The sequence below is a fragment of the Leptopilina heterotoma genome, unplaced genomic scaffold (assembly GCF_015476425.1).
Source record: "Leptopilina heterotoma isolate Lh14 unplaced genomic scaffold, ASM1547642v1 Lhet_182, whole genome shotgun sequence".
Classification (NCBI taxonomy): Eukaryota; Metazoa; Arthropoda; class Insecta; order Hymenoptera; family Figitidae; genus Leptopilina; species Leptopilina heterotoma.
In genome coordinates, this window is record NW_025110899.1 from 365,856 (window position 1) to 386,505 (window position 20,650).

Genomic DNA, 20,650 nt, shown 5'->3' on the forward strand with positions numbered 1-20,650 from the left:
ACAATAAAAGTTCTTAAATAATTAGTATTATACTACATATAAGGTAGTGTATAGAAAAATAATTATATTTTGTCTTACAATAAAGTAATTTGATAAATTAGAACTGTTTTCTAATAATAATTTACATAAATTTAAAAGTTTTTTGACTTTGTTATTTCCGGAAATAAACAAGTAAGAACACATCTGGTGGAAAGTTTGATAACCACTCGAAGCAGACGACAAATAGAACTCAGAATTTCAGTGTTTCGTTTATAAACAAAAAATTGTTCGAAACATTATTAAATATTCAGCTAAATATGCGTAAAAAAGTTTTTTGAAACAGTGTAAAGTTGACAATTTAAGTAAAATAAGAATTAACGATACATTGAAGAGAAATATTTTAAATTAATGAGAAAATATATGACTAATTGAAATTAATCGAAAAAATTCCCACAAAGCTTCAGAATGAATAAGAAAAGTAAAGTCAACGAAGATAAAGGGAAACCTCACGGATTCAAAAGAAAATTGCAACCTGAAAAAATTATCGGTGCAACCGATTCGAGTGGAGAATTAATGTTCTTAATGAAATGGTGAGTAAAATATAGAATTTTAAATATATTTTTGATTTTTGTACTTCTTTGTTTGAAAGAGAATTTTATTCTCGTTTTTAGGAAGGGAACTGAAGAAACTGATTTGGTAACTGCAAAGGAGGCGAATCTTTTGTGTCCACAAACTGTAATTCAATTTTACGAAGATAGGTTAACATGGAATACCACGAAACCGAAGTAGAAATTTACAACTATTTAGGAAAAATGGACCTATATTCTAGAAAATAATTATTGTATGAACGATGGTGTATAAGTGTAAGTCTTTTTTGATAAGTAATTATTCAAAGTTTCTCTATAATTGTCTTTCCATAGGGAATATTATTTATATATTTGTATTTTCGACTTTCTATTTTATATTGAAGTACTGAATATGCATATAAGTTTATTTTTCAAGCCTCATTTTGTGTTTTCTATATTTTTGATATTGACATATTGTATATAACAATTGAGCATTGATTACAAGTACAACAAATGTAAAAAATTGCGTGAGTTTAAGCAGTGATTACACAAGTATACTTTGGAAGATCGTGCCATTGTATATTGTAAAAAAAATGTCTGTTTTCCATTGAATTTAACAATTTACATTGAAACTAATTGTCAGTCGCCTATCGTTTTGTCAGTAAATTCTAGTCTTACGTAATTTATTTAAATTTATACTATTAAGGTACCTGGATGAAATGTTTAAAACTTTCAAATACCATCATTTTTCCATAAGTATTTCATCAGAAATTCTACATGTCAAAACATCTGTTAACTGATTATTTGTAATAAGTATTTGAACTATTACAACTTTTACTATTTTTAAAGCTACAGTTAACTGGACTATTATTGTAATTTCTTTTTCAATCGACTATTATTAATAAGTATTTATACTGTTTTTACTTAGAAATGCAATACTATTAACAAGATTTAAGTACGTATTGAGTATTCACAATAGTCTTGAATTAAAAATGTGAATACATTGTGACAAGTAGTAAAGATCTGGATTTGTACATTGTACTACAAGCAAATAAATTATAAGGAGGAGAAGTCAATGAATATTACTATAGTTTGTATGTATAAAGATGTATGGAAATTAAAATTAAACATATAAACTTTTATTTTATTGTCTTTGTTTATTGCTTACAGATGACACAAAATATATTAGTTTAAAATAATTTTCATGTTTTAATTTTTTTTAATATTTCGTAAATTCACAGAAGATTTAAAATCCACATTTTTATTTTGTAATGAAGCAAGAACTTTTTTTTAAAGCCACCTAATATATTTAAAAAAAAAGAAAAACATCTATAAGTTATTGTTTCAACATACATGTTTCAACTTCTTAAAAAATGTAATAAAGTCCTAAGTGCATGTTAATTAGACAATTACGTAAATAAGACTAGAATCATTTGGTATAAATAATAGTAAAAATAGATTTTAATTTAGGTTTTTTTATACAACGTATGGAAATAATTTTTACTATATGTAGGCGAACGATTTTTCAAAAAATTCAACCAATATGGTAAATTTAAAACAGTTATTCATTACATACATTTTTATAGTTTTAATTTAATTTCTTATACAACGTTTGATGGATTTTCCGAGGTTTCGCTTCCACTACTACTGTGATGAGAATATTTGACGGATGTTAAATTGTTTGTAAAATTCACAGGATTGCATGTATGAGTTGAAATATCTTTAAATAGGCAAAGATTATTGCCATTTCCACATATCGGAAAATTTACCAAACCAGTCGTCAGTGCAAAATTTCTGAAATCAAAAAATTAATTAATAATTAAAAAAGTGGAAATTATATGTACAAATCTTGGCAGTGGCGGATCCAGGGGGGGTCATGGGGGGTCATGACCCCCCCCCTGGGGCGAAAAATTTACATAAAAAAAAAAGGTCAGCTAATTATGGTCGTTGCTCGCCGAATCTATAAATGACCCCCCCCCCCCTGGAGTAAATTCTGGATCCGCCACTGAATCTTGGTATTCATTGGAAAAAAAGACTTTACTCAATTATTTGACAAGTCAACTTGAAAATTATTGTAGAATTAGAAATCTATACGTTTGTACCAAGAATTTTGTACAGTTACTATGCAACTTGAGAGATAAATAAAAAATATTTAAAGAACATAAAAGAACATTTTATTGTGAGATCATCATGAAAATCTATTCTTTTAATTTTTATAAAGAGAAGCAGACTATTTGAATAAAATGACAGTGCTTATCGATATTATATTCAACATATTTCGATGTCATTCATGACGTTCATGACAGATTTAATTGACTACAAGAAAGTTGACAAAATACTATTACTTCTTTTGGGGGAGAAAAGAACAATAACGGAAGATTGTAATCCAATTGAAGTCTATTTAGAAACACCCCTGTATAGTATCATTGGGATTATTCGCCCTGTAGAGTATGTAATCACTCGTGTGCTTGCTCAATAAACCATAGATAAATGCATTACACAAAATTTCTATTTATCCAAAACAGGTGCAACTGAATCGGCTGCAGTCCCACGAGCGTTTCGATTTATATTGTCACCATTTAAATAAATGATGTGTAATTTCTTTTCGCACACGCCTTGCGGACTATTTTTTTTTAAATAGTCCGTTTAATAATTTTAAACAAATTATTAAATACTTTTTAATAAGAGATTTATTAACAAAAGTAATAAGAGACTTAAAATATTATTTGTTGTTTAAATAAGCACTTATTCCTGATTTAATTTTAGAATTATACAAAATGTTTATTATAATAAATGCTTAATGAAAAAATGTTCTATACCGATATTGTTGATCGATTTGCGCCTTCTCTATCCTCTTATCTTTGGCTCGTCGATTTTGAAACCAAATTTTTATTTGCGTTTCAGTGAGTCTTAAAGTTTCAGCAAGCTCAAAACGTCGTCCTCGAGAAATGTATTCTCCTCGACGGTATTCAACTTCAAGGTGCAATGTTTGTTCCCCACTGAATGTTGTCCTCTGTCGCCTGGGCCTTCCTTCTTTTCTTCTTCTTCTTGCAACTTTAAATAATATTACAAAATTAATACGATTTGAAAATTTATTCTAAAAATTACAGTTCTTGGACTTTATTGTCTATATCTATTTTTGGCTGAATAATTATGGTAAGAAGAATATTAAACGGAAAAAGGAAAGATTGACAGATGATGTGTAATCAAAGTGAAGGGTCTTGTTTCATTAGAACAGATTGTGTGAAGCCTCAAGCATCCTGTTTCCGGCATATCATTTATCACATTGCAGTTTACCTGCGCGGCCAATATAATGTGACAAAGGTAATATTCAGATTTTTGATTCATTATTGCAATGACAAATTTTAAGTCTTATTTATATAGTGAAAATGTGGATAAAATGTAAATTTTTCGAAATATAAGAGAACGACTTTTATTCTATATGTATGTACATGATAAATGATGGAAAGTTTGAAATTTTTGCTAAATGGACACAAGCATTCTGTGTCTCTATAACAATGCTGTCCGTTGCCAGGAGAGGAGAGCCGCTTAAGATCAGCACTGTTGATGTAGAAAGAGAAACGTGGGGTTGTTGGAAAGTGGAAATACGGAACGGGGGTGTGTATTTCACATTGAAACGCGGCCAACTGCGCCCCGTAATCTCATCACAATATCGCTGTGAGGTGGCGAGGCGAAGATAAATCCTTTTGCAAGTGTATACCATCCATGGGCAACACTCTGTCGTTTGTTGTAATAACAAATATATAGTTATGGCGCGGATTCTCAGTTGCATCCAGCCAGGTTATCAGAATCAGAATTAATATATAAAACGATAGAGCTTTGCCGAACAATGTGCGGTTCTCACGCAATATGCGAAATGAGTATAAATGACAAACATGCTGAAGAAAATGTTGGTATTCGCACATTTCTTCTATTATCAAATTATATTTACCTCGTTTTATCAATTTTTACTTTCTTTTATTTCAAAATTACTATATTTTTGAAATTGTCACCGCATAATTTCTTTATTTTTTAATGTATTTCAAAAGTTTATATTCGATCTATGAAGAAAAGGGAATTTAAAATATTGTAAAAAGAAGAAAAAATAACCGAAGAAGTTTAAAGGAATTGCATATCAGTTGCATGTGAAATGAAATTTGAAAGCGGACATACACAAGGGGTCCGTCTTTCATATTTTCTTTATACATCTATATTCTATATTTATCGAGATACAGGTATACAGATTATGGGATTATTTATTATATGATATATACAAATATATATGGCGATTAGATAAGCCGATCATGTTTGGCACAAGTATTGAATATTTGTAATGCGAATTAGAATTTAATACATACTTGTGTAACTCACATTCATAACAATTATTTCGAGTTTTTGGCGTTATAAATTAAACTCATTGTTCTCTGAAAAAACGGACTTACTATTTTTAAAAAAGATATTGATTCAAAATATTTAAATGTTCAAAATATAAAAAAAATTAAGGTTTGATAATTTAAAAAGTTACAATCATAATAAAAAGAACCCCGCAGGAAATATATTAGTTTTAGGTCGATTTTCCTATAAGTTTTTGAATTTAACAATTTTCTTCAGTCTTAAGTCTTAACAACTTAAAATTCAAAATTTATAAGAAAATCGGACCCAAAATTAATATAATATTTCCCGCCGGGTACTTTTTAGAAGAAAACCCGAAGTAATAATACAATATAAATAATATAGTTAAAAAACATTCAGGAAAATTTTCTAATTTTTATTTTCTTTGATTGAATATGATTCAAATTATAGACGATATAGAAATTTAATTGCCGAAAAGAGTGAATTAATTACAATCATTAACACAGTTTTTCTGCAGATATCAAATTGAGACAAAAAAACGAACAAAAAGGTTATTGCTTCGCAATACTTTTGATTCGTTTTTTTGTCTCAATTTGAAAACTCTAAGTGACAAAATTGAGATTAAAAAAAAATGTAATGAAACTAAAAGATGAAAACTTACGAAAGGCAGAAAGTCCATGAAGATGATGAACCGGTTGTCCATGAATTGGCAATCCATGAAAATGTTGCAGCGAATTCTGCTGCGCTAAAGTTAGGGAATGAGGAGAGCCAGCAGGGAGGAATCCTTGAGGAAAAAAGGGCAAACCTAATAGAGGTAAATTTGAAACTCTCTCGGGTCTTCTTTCTTCTTCCTGAGTTATCTTTGACCAAGCGACTTTTGGTTTGCAAATCAATGAATTCGAGTGAATTTCTGTCACTTCCCCCTGACAAGGATCAACTTCATCCCGCGATTCTTCATTTAATGATTTTTCATCCGGCAATTTGATGATCTTCTCCTTATCCTTTTCATTTGTTTCCAAATGTCCGTAAAGTCTTGCAAAAAATTTCCTAGGAGAAGACGGTCTTCCCAAGGGTTGCAGAGCTTTTGCCTTAGATGACATTTGGAAATAATTTTTCCTTTATTCTTAAACCCAACTTGTGGGCTTTTTCTATTTTAAATGACATTTTTCATTTTTTTTCATATTTTGTTAATTTTTTCTCTGAATTACTGGATTAAAAGGGAAAGCACGAGGTAAAATATATGAATAGAAGTATTTATTTATAAGTATTTAATATGAATGGAAGTATGTATTTATTTCATTAGACGAATTATTGAAAACACTGAGACTTTTTTGCACTGGTTTTCTTATAATTTTAAAATTGACGAGGAAAAATAAGTGAAATTTAGTAAAAAAATTTGTTAAATGCTGAGAGTGGTATTAAATTGTCATTAATAAAAATGAAATTAGTTTGATATTTAAACTTCCGACCTCAACACTTTTTGATTGAGAGGTGCCACGCGTCTGGATCACCCTTGAATACCGTCCATTCCCTCACCGATGGATACAGTAAGAAGAGGATGGGGTGGGGATTTTAGGTAGATCTCTACCCCTTCTTCCCTCTTTTGTTCGTCCTTAATATCTCAATAACAATAATGCAAATTTGATTCGCACTTTGTTTTCTATACTAAACACGGAAAAGTTTATTTGACTCAAATAACTGATATTATCAATAATTATAATAAATATAAAAAAAGCTATTAATATGCAGCTTCTAACTTTTTAATAATGAAAACTTCTAATACACTTGTTCTTACAGGGCAGTTCAAGAAAAAAAATATTTTAATGCAAATTCATTAAACTTTAACAAAAGAATTTATGCAGATGTATTTTTGAATAAAGGCGACGTTGAAAGAAGATTTACACATTAACATTATTTGCATTAAATAGATTATGATATGAATATGATATCAATAAAATTCTTAATGTTTCGTAAAAAGAAGTAATATTTATATATTGTGTACTTAATTAAAGAAACATCTTTCCAGGGAATAGATATTTCTCAATATTGCTGCGTGTTTATGGTCATCTGCACAAGAAGCAATCGGGAAACTTATTCTTCATCTCTTATTATAGGAATCTGAATTGATATATACTTTTGCAAAAGCTCTTCAAATATTACCCTCAACTCAAGTTTCATTACTCAGAAAAAAATAATTTTCGATTCCATCACAGCAAAACGATTATATATAGCTGTGGGAAATAATTAATAAAGATGTCTTCATATTATATAGCTACTGTTTTAACAATTGCAAAAATTGAAATTTTTCTAATATCAAATTGAGACAAAAAAGGTATCCAGATAGTTACGAAGCAACATTTTTCTAAGGATATCAAATTGAAACAAAAAAACGAATCAAAACGTTGATTCGCAACTATTTTGATACGTTTTTTGTCTCAATTTGATATCCTTGGAAAATATAGTAAAACGAGAAGAATAAACCTAACATTTAAATATTTACATATTGAATTATATTATTGATATAAAAATGAAATATATATAATGTAAAATTATTTAAAATTTGGTCAAATAAACTCATTACATTATGATATTATTGAAGTAGATTATTATCTCATTTTGAAAGAGAAGAATAGGTCCATAGAATTGTTTTAACAATGTGAAAACGCCATTACGTTTTCACGTCGAATAATCACAATCCTCTTAATAATGCGTAAATCAAATTAAGCTATTGGTGGGTGTTTCAAAAGAAGGGAGTGCGCATGTCAAAACACGTCGTTTCCCATTGGTTCTTGCTAATTACATCGATTTCTTGATATGCTCCCATTGGCTCCTCGCTTAAACTCAAACTCCTTCCTACTACTCCTACTGTTTCCATTTTTAGAGTAATTGGGGATTTAAAATTGCAATGCGACACGTAGTGACCATAAAGTGAACTAAAAAAATGGCTTCTGTGGGTGTACAAGGTTGCAAAAAATGTTAATATTTAAAGTATTCTAATGTTTAAGAAATATTTGTTAAGATTGCTGGTCATGATTTATCTTTTTATTGATAAACTACTTAAAATTAAAACCGAAAAGTCACAATATAAGTTTATATTTTTTTAAATTTGTACACCCATTTCGTCCATTTTTGGTGTAAAACACTAGCGACACCGAGCCCGCGGTGGTAATTTTCATTGCCAATAGATGCAAAAAATATTACATGTACTTTTTCTTCTTAGAACGAAAATTGTTCAACATATTATGAAAATTTAAAATGAAAATAAATTATTGAATTTATTGCTTAGACCTAAAAGTTAAAATTACAAACTCTGGAATCATTATTAGTTGCAAAGATTATACGAAACTTATTATAAGTAATGAAGTCTTCTTTAAATGTCCACTTTTCTTTCAATATTTGAAGCAAAAGTTGACCAAACATTGCGTATAAAAGTAGGTAAGAAAAAAAAAATTAAGAAATTTTAAAATTTCATGCAATATATGGTCAATTTTCGCAAACAGTCAAAAACGAACATCATTTAAAGAATTATGCAATAAGTTTCATGTAAGCTTCATAATTTAAAAACAAAAAGAAAAATTTTCTTTTATTCTTTGCTCAAAAGTCGATAGTAATTTGAATTTTCAATATATATATTGATTCGAATCTTTGGTGAGTTTAATGCTTGCTCATTTCTGTAATTTGCTGATAAAACAATATTAAAATTTAATTTTTAATTAAAATGTATATAAAGGTCAATAAAATAACAATAAATATATGCAGAAGCTCAACCGGAATTAAAGAGAAGCTATATCACATATAGAACTCGAGGTAAGCTTCCCTGAACCTTCCAGTTAGAAAGAATCATTAATAAATATTAAAAAAAATTTTATGGTGTGTAAAACTAAATAAAATGAGTGTAAAAGAAAAATTTTATTCACTTCTACAATATTTAAAAAATTAATCTTCCTTTGAGATTCGAGTCAAAAATTCCTTAAAACAATTTAAACTTTTATAATAAGCTTCCAAAAAAATTTTCACTAGAATCTATGAAATTAATAATTTTTCATTAATAAAAATTATTTTCCACTTGTGGGTTGAACATTTTTATTACGTACCTGAACTTCAATCCAAAGACTCCTCTTTATGACGCTTGTTCCTCAAGTCCCTTTGGCGCAGAGGATAGCGCGTTGGACTTCTAATCCAAAGGTCGTGGGTTCGATCCCCACAAGGGATGACTTTATTTTTTCCTTTTTTGGTAAAAATACTTTTAATAAGTAAATACAACTCAAATGTAGTATTTAAATCATTTTAATCCACTTTTCCTAAACTGAAAACTACTTCAAATGAAATGAATTAAATCAATAAATTTATGCAAACATTAAGGCCAACGCAGAGTAGGTAGATTTGCAAAAGTTTCAAGTATGAGATAGTAAAGGATACAAGTATTTTTTTGTCTGCTATGTCGTTTGTGTGAACCGAAACTTTCGCGAATATTGTGGTTATGTCTTTAGCTCACGTTTACTTAACCTCTACAACTTATTTTATTAAATATTTTCATAATTCATTCCCTTTATTCTAAAAATAAGTTCTTTAATAAATACTGTTTTAAAAATTTCCTTCAAGTTTCAATATTTTCAAAAACAAAATACAATTATCTATTTTTAAATAACCAACGGTTCCTATTTTTATCCTATTTAGTAATAACATACGTTATAAAGTAAAAAAAATTTAATTGACTATTTTCTATGATAGTATGATATAAAAACAATTGGCAAAAAGACAATTCAAATTTCAATAGTTATCGCGCTTATTTTTAAGCTTTTTGGACTTATCAGCTGTCGATAACAGTAGGGGTGCGAGAAATGTCTTCTGCTTCAACTATTTAGACAGAAGAGAGAAAAAAACAAAAACAAAAGTTATATTACAATAGTGTTAATCTAAATTTATTATGACTCAACCAGTGTTCAGTTATGATGAAAGTAATCGTATTAAAATAAAGAAAAATAATATTATCATTACAAAGGATGCCATTTCTTTTTAAGAAAAATCAATTCTTTATACGCATTGTAAAATCATGTGAAAATTTTAATGATTCACAATATCTACAAATATCTTTTTCAAGTAAAATATATTGATAATAATCATATTGAAAAGAATTGATAAAATATTTGCAATGTAACAAAACAATTGACGTTGTTTTTTTGCAACTTTGCAAGTACGTACAACATATATCATATACACGTACACTTACAAATTAAGAATCTAAGTTAGTCAATCTATTTGAAAAACAGCTGTGATGGAGAAACAAAAACCACGACAGGTAAGAAACATTATAATAGTTTGACATTTCATTTAATATATTTCTTTATAAATATTTCATGCATCTAGGTATTGTTTTAATAACTTTTAAATTTACAAATTAGGCAAATTTTATTTCCATTTGTATAAGTATGTGAAATAATATTTATTTATCTGAATTATGAAACTTTTTAATTTAATATAGAAAATATATTATTAAAAAAAATGTATTAATAAGATTAATAATTGAATATTTATTGCTTAGAAAAAAAAGAGAGATCGTGCTCGATCTTCTCATTTGGTGCGTGAAATACCCGATGCTCCAACTCTGGAAGAATTTGAATGCCTACTTGGGGAGTCGCCAACAAATTATCCTCGAGGTGAAGGTATTGAAAATATGGAAAGTGAATTACATTCAGCCGCAATAGACACTGAGGTATATGAAAACGAAAATTATAAAGTTGTAATTGTGGAAGAAGATGAGTTGCCTTCTGCTAAAGTTATTCAAGTAATTTTCATAATCTTATTTTTTAATTTAAAAATTATTTTAATGCCAAACGAAAAGTAAGTTCTACTAAAAATATTTTTCTCCCCATACAGGAACGTACCGTACATTTTATAGATGAAACAGACACAGGAATTCCCACAGCTTCAGCACCAGTTGAACAAGCTGAATCAAATTCAGAACTGGAAGAAATTAGAATCAATGTCTCAACGATTAGAATGGAGGATACATTCCCATCGGCTCCTATTATCGAGAATTATATTGGAGAGCAATCTCTCCAATTTTCGTCAGAAGCGACTAAAACTCTGAAAAAAGAACATCCTTCAGGAAAATTAAGTTTGAAAGTACAACCATCAATAGCGGAGAAAAGTAAATTAAAGGATGTGAAAAAGTTGCAACCTTTTACGGAAACACAACTGGCTGCACTTTACAGTAATGAAGAATTGTCCCTTGTTGAAAGTTTCATTAATGAGTTTGTGGATTTCCAACTTCGGGGTCACAGTATTCGACAGCAGCACAGACTTCAAGAACTCGTCATGAGTTATCTACGTGTTCAGAATCATTTGACTGTCAACTCTCACGAATTAGAAACTTTGAAAAAGTCTTGTAAGGATATTCAGAAGCAACTGTGGTGTTTGGATAAGGCTGGAATCACGGAATATGGCGAATGTCAGGATGGGAATCCCGTGAACGCGAGTCATGAATATTCGGTTGCTCATTTTAATCAAAAAACCCTAGCGGCCCTGACGAAAAATCTCTCTGCTATTAAAGAGTCCTTACATAATACACACGCGTTATATTGCTACGAATCGGAGACACTGAAATTACAAATCGAGCACTACATTCAGAGAGTTTGTATTTCTTGCAAGGACTTTGCTAATTTGCGGCAAAACGCACCGATAAGTTTGGAGCCTTTTCAGATTTCCTCTCACATGATGCCACAACTTGTAGAACTTCGAATGTGCATATCGATTTTATTTTACTTTCAAAGACGAGCGTTGAAAGATGGAAAATTCGTGACTGACACTAGGGATTGGTTGTCGAAATTGGTGGCTATTTTGTTGAGAATAGCGACCTGGCAGGATCATTTGTTTTTACTGAACCATGTTCTGAGGTGTCCGGGAGGAGTGACTGGTTGGGCGAAAAGTTACATTCAAATTCCGGTTCCGTCGAGGAATAGAGGTTTCAGTTCGTCGCCTCTAAACGATCCCTATTTGGACCACATTGTCGCTACTCTGGCAGTTATTCTCCTGCCAGTGAAGGAGAGGAATCAATTTTTGGAGCAGGTTCAAATATCTTTACAAGAGACTGGAAATACGGGAGATACGGTTTGGGTAATGTTGGACGAAGAGGGAGAAGAGGACGAGGACATCGCGAACTGTGGAGCAAATCTCTTCGAAAGCGATCTCATATCCCTTTTGCATCAAATCCCACTCGATAAACTATTCGAGCAGATCCTCTTCATTGAGCGGCACAACGATATGTTTCACCAGGATGGCAATGCCGTTACGGAGCATCACATCTTGCGGATTTTTGCCTTCTCCACCGTCATAGTGAGACTGTTGAAAAAAGGACTCCAGACCTACGACACTCCTCGATATCGACAACTGGCAAAAAGATTAAGTGCCTTAATCAGAGATACGGTGCAGTACGCAAGTGACTTGTGGGAGTTATTCGACAAGACGAAAATCACCGATGATTCAATGTTGACGAGAATACAATTAGAGTACGACTATTTCTTTCTGAGAGCCACTCTCTGTATTTTCTCCTCTCGAAGACTTGGAGCTTGGCAATACCTTGCCGCTATTCCTTATCATATTGTCTCTTCCAGTATGCTCTGGAAAATATTTTACATTTTGCATACAGATTCGGCTATTGCTGACCTTCCTGAGTTCGAAATGTCTGCCTCGGAATGGGAATCGGAACTTAATTCTTCGAAGCTCTACGATCAGTTTGAGGAGAAGCTGAGTAACATGCCGGGGGATGAGTCCTATTTTTTACTGACTACGTTCGCTAATATGGCGATTGCGAGATCTGAGGACGATTACGAATTTGTCCGAGCTACGACTATTGATCTCTTTCAAATCGGATTTCTGAGTAGAAAAACTCAGGAGACATGTTCGAAGGATGCGAGATCTTTGTTGTCGAATTTGACCGATAAGTATTCATCACTTTTGTCGGATATTCTCTTGAAGCTGAGGGACAATTTCGTCTCCGTGGGAAAATTGAGTTTGTACTTGTTCACCGAGTTGAGGATTGAAAAATGGATTCCACAGACTGCGGATCTAAATGTAATTTCTGCTTGGCTGCTGCAGTACCCGCTGTCGACGACTGAGAACCACTTGGCACGATTAGTTCTCTCGCATCTTAACTGGGGCATAGGGGATAACGACGACGATGACAATAATCTACATCTTCCAACGAGTGTACACCGTCGTATTTCATTACTCATGGTCGAACTTTCGAAAAAATACATTTTGGACAGTCCTGGTCAGAGTGCTTCTCTCTTGGCCGAGAGTGTGAAGCAAGTTTCGTCGATAGTTCGATCGCAAAGTAACGAGCAAGCATTTTCCCTCTGGATCTGGGAAATGGTGTCGAAATTGCGACTTCATCGACTGGAGGAATCGGATGCAGTTAGTCAGTACTCGATAATAAACCCCGGAGAAGCTTTCTCCCACGTGCCTGATTTGGATTCCGACCCCACTTTGGAGATTTTAGTCACAATTCTGAAAGAGAAGCAACCACTCGCCGCTTTTGTAGCACTGAGAATGACACTCTGGGGACATTCCATTCCTCTAATTTGTTCCAAGGGCTTCGATCAGTTGCAAATACTGCAATCTTATCACAAATACGAACAAATGTTACACGCTCTTCACAATATAATTCCACTATTTTTAAATTGTTCGGAATATTTGCTTAAAAATGAAAAGTTTTTCAGCCTGGTGATAGCTTTGATCACTGCCGACAGAACGTATATGAAAATAGCGAAAAATCTTATTGCTCCGGAATTTCCTGGCAGTATTCTGAAACTATTTTCTAGTATGATTGAATCTCATTTGCACAATTATAAAAGGTAAACGTAGTTTATTTTTCTTCTTACTATTTTTCTCAACACCCACGTAACTATGATATTTTTTATTTCTTTCAGATACTGCTTACAAACTCCTGAGCCTTTCGTAAGACTGTGGTTGAATATTCTTATACTGATACCAGACTGGAATCGGGATCAAAGTGTACTTCATTTATTAGACACTATAATACGTGCCTCATTTTTTTACATTGATGCAAGAACGACAACAGAGATTACCTTCCAAAATCTCTTTTCCGTAAGTAATTTTATTTTACCGCACTTTCTGACTCCTTTAGAAATTGTAAACATTTTTTGTCTTTTATTAGCTGTCACTCGTGAATGGTAATGAGGTACGTATAAGAATATAAAAACAAAAAGAAGAGAATAAAAATTAAATATTTTCCAGAATCTTTCAACTGGGAAAAACTCAAGTTCCTTTGGTTCTTTCTTGAATTGGGCGATGGGTTCGTCAAATTGTCCGAGTCTTCTGGAAGGATCTATACAGTCAATTTGGGTAGCTTACATTATTTTGTACACGGAGCAATATGAAAGAGAGATAAAGACAAACTTGTGGAAAGAGATTCTACGCGAATTGTGCCTACAAACAAAGACTTCATTGGACTCTGCTCTTAAGGTATCGAAATCTTTCGTTATAGAATTATTGAAAGTTGAATTATTAATTTAATACATGAAAGTAATATTTACAAAAAATCTCTTTTGTTTAGAAAGCTTTTGCTACTGTCAAAGTTCAACCATTCAATGCAAATAGTTTGTCCATTTATCGTTGGTCCCAACAAGCGCTCGACACACCTCTAGATCATCCTCTTTTGTCTCTCTTGTGGCAGAATTTTTTTTCTCTTCTGCTGGGCAGACCTCCATCTACATCTGGGTGAGTCTTCAATTAATTCAAATCATTCACAATATTATAATTTAAAAAATTTGTAAATATTAATATTTACATGTCGTTGACAGAGTCATTGACCACGGTGGTGTGGGTGAGAAATTTTTCGAAGGAATGATAAATCTAAGCTACCTGAAAAAAGTGAAGAAGAGATTGCACGACACTGTCGAATATTTTCAAATGAAAGCCGAAAACGATCTGGACAATGGAAATTTAATTACCGACGAAAGAAGAATATTTTATCTCGATATGGCGAAATTTTACAAAACAATGACCTTGTGGCTTGAAGAGCCAAGACTGCAGGAATCTGGCCTCTATCTTCCAGCTCTACCTCCGCAATACATGTCACAAAAATTAATGCTCCTTCTGCAAGGAGACAGAAATCCTTGGTTAGAGTATTTGGATTATTTTTCGGTGCAACAAGGCCAACAAAAAGCAGTGTTGGAGTGGCAGCTTATGACCTTCCAACAAACGGATTCTTTCAAAAAGTCCACTCGCATACCTTCAACTCCCTTGGAACCTGCGGATCCTCAGCAAAGGATATTTCGAAGACTAAATAGTTACGAGCAACCTGTACCTTCTCCGGTGTTAAATCGAAATAATCCTGTCTTGCAGCCTATTCCCAGGGATTGTTTGTACAATTCCGATTCAGTAATTAAATTAATAAAACCACATTTCAAAGTAATTTTGGACTACGCTCAGACTTTTAATCTAATGGTCTCGGAGCACACGGCGGTGGATTGTAGCTTTTTGGAATTGGTCCCGACTCTTTATAGAGAAGTGGAAAATTACGTTACACTTCATGCTCTCTGCGATACGACGTCTTCGAATCAGAAACGTTCACGATCAGGAACTCCGCCTATTGTTCATTGTGCAGGTCCGGCAGTCATTCGAGTCAAGGTATAAAATTCCTTTTTCCTAAATGAAAATAGCTGAATAATTATTTTTTAACAAGTATTCAATTATTAAAGTATACATTGTTAAATAAATACCTAAATAATAAATAAATTAGATTTTAGAAGCTCGTGTCAGTGATGGAGTGGATGAAATGATAAGTCAAAATAGAGCAGAGTACGAAAATCTTTTGGTGAAAGCTAGTCAACCACCTCCGAGTAAAGTTACCCTAGGTTGTGTTATTGCTGATCATTTGATGGCGTAAGTAAATTCGTAAATTATTCTTTAAAATTTAAATCTTTAAAATTCTTCAACAGAATTAAAACAAAAAAAACTTTTTTCTTTAGACTACTTGAACACGAATTGAATCTCAATCGTACCACTGAGAATACATCAGTTTTGCGCAAAGTGCAAGACAGTGGTGTTAAATTGTTTTATTACCTAGTCGAGCTTTACAGTGAGGAGGCTTCACTGTGTCCGCCTACAAAGCAACTAATCACAACGTGCATCGAAAAATTAGGACAGGTAATGTAACTATCATTCGCAATTTATTTAAAAAATAATTATTCAAAAGATTCAAATTCAAACCTTTTGAAATTTAATTCAAAAATATTATTGTAAAACATGAAGAAATGGATCACTCCGAGTTCTATAATAATTAAAACTGAATTGTTACTGTAACTTTCTCAAATTTTCCTGAAAAATTCTAGTTTCTGATTTCCTTGACCTCTGGCGATGCTAATTTTCATTTTTGAAATCTATAAATAATTAAGTTTTGGATATTTTTCTTTTCAAGCTGTTTATAAGTGGAGAAGAAAGTCAAGGGACAGAACTTCTAAAAGCAATAATTGAACGACCTAATCTCGGAGGACTTTTGGGTCCTCATTTCACTCCCGTTGCTGGTGGAGCTTCGTCATTTTTACAAATGTACCAAACTGTTGTTGAATTGTCAACGGGTTCTAATGTAGATTTATGTTTCGTTCTTCTTTCCAAGGTGAGATTCGTTAATTTATGTTTTTTATTGAAAAAATTGATTCAATTTGGAAAAAATGTAAACTTTGTCTACTTTTTCAGTTTGATGTTGGAAGTTGGTTGAACTATAGACGACCGAGACTGAGTGAAAGATCAACATTTATAGAATTAGTGTCACGGGCTTTATGTAACATTGGCTTAAATCCCGAAGAAGATAAACAAATACTGCATGAGGTTTCATAATTGTTTAATAATTGTTTTCTAAAATTAGGATTCAAATCTGTAGTACTAAGTGATAATAATTTCGAAATATTTCAGTTGTTCCGAAATCATCTTCGTCTTGTGCTGCTGCACGAATTTCCAGAACATTATGGCGAAGTGCTGAGTGTTATTTTGCGGGGAAGTGAAGGACAGTGTTTGTCTTTGGATGTTTGGCGAGACTTATTGGGAGCTTTGAGTGGAAGAGCGAAATCGGCTCCTCCGATGCATGTCTTAAAAGTTAGAGACGAGATTCGTCGTTACGCTACCGAACAGAAAATGCTTTCTCGACAAGAAGTATGTTATAAACTGCAATATTTTAAATTGTAAATTTTGTTTAGTGTTGTAAATATTTATTTTGATACAGATGAACGATACGGCAGTACTCCTAAGCAAACATTTCATGAACGAGCGTCTACAATACGGCTTGTATGGTTTATATCCGAAATACCGAGTTTATAACGAACCTTTAACCATATTTCTCGGAATGGTGGGTCACGCTTTAGTTGTCCTGACCCTTCAGTCGGACAGAGGCTCATTAGCTGATCAGTGTAAGTTTCTAAATTTTTCTTCCTTCGAATTTTCTATTTGACAAATAATTATCGTTTGCAGTGTGTGAGAAGATTTGGCCCGTATTGAGTGAGATGTTCGCCCCTTGGATAACTCCCTACTGGACGAGAAATCTACGTGAACCGACGGCAGCTTGGATTCAGCAGCTCACTGACGATCGTTCAATCTTACTTCCCTGGATTATTGCCGATGGTCCTTACGCCAACAGAACTGTTGCTATGTTCATAGAATGTATACGCTTCATAACCGACACAATGCCAGCCTCGAGTAAAATCCTCTGCTTTCTTTGGCAATTTTACGTCACCAATTTCGCTCACGCCTCAATAAAAGATCACGTTTTGAATGTGATTCACGGCAACTTTTTGTCTTTACCATGGGAAAGATTTTCTCCCGGAATTGGCGATGTGGAATTCATGATTAAAGTCGTAGATCAATATTTGCCGGACAGTCATTTATTTCTCGGAAGTGTCTTTACGATTATTAATTGGCCATTGTGGATCAATCAAACTCTTTCAAGTCAACCATTGACAGTCTCCGCGAGAATGCACGTCTGTTTGCTGAATCTTTTGGTAAAATTGTCAAATGAACCGAATGTCAGACAGGTAAGAATATCTTGGACAAATAGATTAATTAGTTAATAATAATGAGGAAATTTTAATCAATTTTCTTTTTTCAAAGAACGATAAAGCTGTGAAATTGATGGAGGAAGCGGAAAAGTTTGCATGGCACTTGGTAGATGCTTCTTCGTTTGACCAAGTAATTAACTGGCATGTTATGAGTTGTGATCCAAGAGTGATTCTTTCTATTGAAAATGAGGTTGTTCACCCAATTGACGTAGCTGTCAATAAGTATGTTTTTATATTAATACATAGTTGAATTTAGAATTGGAAAAAATTTCTTCTAACAAGAAATGACTTTTGTTTATAGTTTATTAAAAATCGCCGCTGCTTATGATTCAACAGCAACACATTTTCATCCAACGACATTGAAGAAGCGACAAATTTATGTCCGATCGTCAATGAAATTACTGACTAACTGTACATCTAGACACAAAGCTCTTTTGTCAACAAATTTGCGATCTTTCACGAATGCTCTTTCAAATATGCTTGACGAACTTGAAGCAGTTATTACAAGCAGTAAGTGTGTTTTGAAATAAGTTATATATAAATTAAATAAATTTAATTTTATTAATTTAAAAAAAAAATGATTATTTAGCTGTTTCAGAACCCCAACAAGCTGGAGAAGCCGGACTGTTAGTCACTGAATTGTTACTTTCTGTGAATCAGAGTGGAGTTTTAGCTGATCATTTGAAAATAAGTTGGACTTCCTGGCTGTCGAAGCGAACAGGAAACAATCCTGTTGTTGTTGGAATTTTGAGAGTGATAGGAGTTGCGATCGCATCTCCATCAATTTTGGGAGATATCATGGAAGCTGCTTTAGAGGCTTATTTCAGGCAAAATGGTAGATTATTTTTATTATTACAGTACATATTATTTTTTTACGTTTATTTGCTTTCTTTTCATTTTACTAATAATAAAATTTAATTTGAATCTTTGTAGTTGTCGAAGAAGTTCAACCCTCTTGGGCTGCTGTACTTTCTGTCTTACAAACTCTCGTACCTCGTCAACCACCAGTGGAGGGAGTTTTAGTAGTGGAAGGAAAACCTCTAGCACTCTATGCGATTCTATTAAAAAAATTGCCAACTTGTAGAGATATTAGGGAAGAAGGAATGCTGCTGACAAATCTGGTTGATTGGATCACTGCCATAAAACCTGTGTAAATATAATTTTTTTTAAAAACATTAAATTTGAGTAAAATTTGAGTATCTTTAACAGTGTTAATTCTTTTAGGGAATCGTTCGAGAGTAAACTTCCACTTTTGTGGGCGAAAGCTTTGGAGTTGATTTACAGACAATGTCAATATAGTGAAAACATGACAGTTGCAGTGAGAGCCTTAAAGGCTTTAGCTAGAGCACTACTTACAGTTGCAGATGATGCTGGTCAAGGCTGGGGAATTTTAGGAGCAATCGGTCTTCGAAAAGGATCTCAGATAACAATTAGGTTAACAAAATTTGATCTTTTTACTCGAACCAATTTTAGAAAATTGTTAATTAATCAATTTTTATTTTTCCACAATGCAGATGTAAGTATTTGAGTAGAGCTGTGAGCGTCTACTGTTTAGCTCAAATGCCGGATTCAAAATCGGAGCAACAAGTTTTGAGGTTCACGCCACACTCTCCCGGTGTGGCTCCATTGAGATCAAACGATTCGGACTTGATGGAAGTGAGACCAAGTAACGACGCTGTCAAAGCTATGCAAAGTCTCGAAGCCCTTTTACTCAACAAACAATATCTCGAACTAAAAGGCGATATCGAACAAGCCATCCGGTTAATTAGAGATTCCGCCAATTCTCTTCACAATGCCGTTGCCGTGGTGGGCACACTGACGGGTGAAATTTATAATCAAAGGTATCTACACGTTTTGACAGATTAATAATTATCCGGCTTAATTACCATTATACCAGTGATTTAATCTTATTTAGAATTCTTCGCATCTATTTTTATTCGTATTGTCCATATCTAGTCATCATTTGTTACACGATGAAAATATTTTTTAAAAAATATCACACTAATTATTTAGATATTAAAGTACTTTGATACTTTAAATGTTTATTTTGATATAAATATATATGTTGTTGAAATCTATTCACATATTTATTAGGAATAAGATGTGATAAACTGATACATTTTAATGTATTTTCGTTAAATCGATTAAAAATCGATATTATTTTTATTTCGTAGTTAATACTAAGTTTATAAGCCTAGAAAGTATATTTGTACATTTTTTTTATATAAAAGTTGTTCAAGTTTGTGGTTCCTAAAAATATCTTTTTTAGTAAATAAGTATCATGTCAAGGGATTGAAAAACTATGCAACAGTTTTTAAATTTCTTTCAATTATTTTCACACGAAACTTGTAACGCATGATGGCTATGGAAAAAAGAAACTATCTTCTAAAAAAAAATTAAAACAATTTAGTCTACTTTCACAAAAATAGGTACGAAACAGGTAATATTTAGTGATTAATTATGTAAAGCGAAATATAATAATTAGCTTTAGGCAATTATTTTTTAAAGTGATCCCCTACTTTTCATTAAATGCGAAAGCTGAGAGCTCGACGAAATAATTGTTTGATCAAAACATATAGGCTGTGTATAATTTTTTTTTAGTTTTATATTTTATAATTATAAAACTTTATTATAGCTTGTATAATGAACGTTTGTTTATGTATTTATTGTCAAATATAT

The 20,650-nt window shown here is 32.2% G+C and overlaps 3 protein-coding genes and 1 non-coding gene across 6 annotated transcripts; 3 read left to right on the forward strand and 1 right to left on the reverse strand.

Moving 5' to 3' along the window:
• The first annotated feature begins 198 nt into the window (after nucleotides 1-198).
• LOC122500187 (chromobox protein homolog 1-like) lies at nucleotides 199-1,687 on the forward strand. The gene is made up of 2 exons (XM_043608976.1): nucleotides 199-569; nucleotides 651-1,687. Exons 1-2 carry the CDS (start codon nucleotides 445-447, stop codon nucleotides 766-768), a joined length of 243 nt encoding a protein of 80 aa, XP_043464911.1. The 5' UTR covers nucleotides 199-444; the 3' UTR covers nucleotides 769-1,687.
• Nucleotides 1,075-6,576, reverse strand: LOC122500186 (homeobox protein rough-like). Its single transcript, XM_043608975.1, has 3 exons — nucleotides 5,560-6,576; nucleotides 3,365-3,599; nucleotides 1,075-2,339 (listed from the first exon to the last, which is right to left on the reverse strand). Exons 1-3 carry the CDS (start codon nucleotides 5,996-5,998, stop codon nucleotides 2,147-2,149), a joined length of 867 nt encoding a protein of 288 aa, XP_043464910.1. The 5' UTR covers nucleotides 5,999-6,576; the 3' UTR covers nucleotides 1,075-2,146.
• Nucleotides 6,577-9,038: 2,462 nt separating this feature from the next.
• On the forward strand, nucleotides 9,039-9,111 carry Trnar-ucu. The gene has a single exon. It is a non-coding gene; the product is annotated as a tRNA-Arg (tRNA).
• A 625-nt stretch (nucleotides 9,112-9,736) lies between these two features.
• Nucleotides 9,737-20,574, forward strand: LOC122500188 (ectopic P granules protein 5 homolog). 3 transcript variants are annotated; one of them, XM_043608977.1, is made up of 21 exons: nucleotides 9,737-10,197; nucleotides 10,441-10,683; nucleotides 10,776-13,753; nucleotides 13,829-14,006; nucleotides 14,077-14,100; nucleotides 14,157-14,384; nucleotides 14,476-14,639; nucleotides 14,723-15,551; nucleotides 15,664-15,806; nucleotides 15,893-16,070; nucleotides 16,342-16,539; nucleotides 16,620-16,751; nucleotides 16,836-17,072; nucleotides 17,143-17,326; nucleotides 17,388-17,947; nucleotides 18,024-18,193; nucleotides 18,273-18,481; nucleotides 18,561-18,806; nucleotides 18,905-19,121; nucleotides 19,196-19,405; nucleotides 19,486-20,574. In XM_043608977.1, the coding sequence occupies exons 1-21, from the start codon at nucleotides 10,174-10,176 to the stop codon at nucleotides 19,835-19,837; spliced, it is 7,704 nt and encodes a 2,567-aa protein (XP_043464912.1). In that variant the 5' UTR covers nucleotides 9,737-10,173; the 3' UTR covers nucleotides 19,838-20,574. The 3 variants fall into 3 exon arrangements, with proteins under 3 accessions (XP_043464912.1, XP_043464914.1, XP_043464913.1); XM_043608979.1 differs by having other exon boundaries at nucleotides 10,441-10,611; XM_043608978.1 differs by lacking the exon at nucleotides 14,077-14,100.
• The last annotated feature ends 76 nt before the right edge of the window (nucleotides 20,575-20,650 follow it).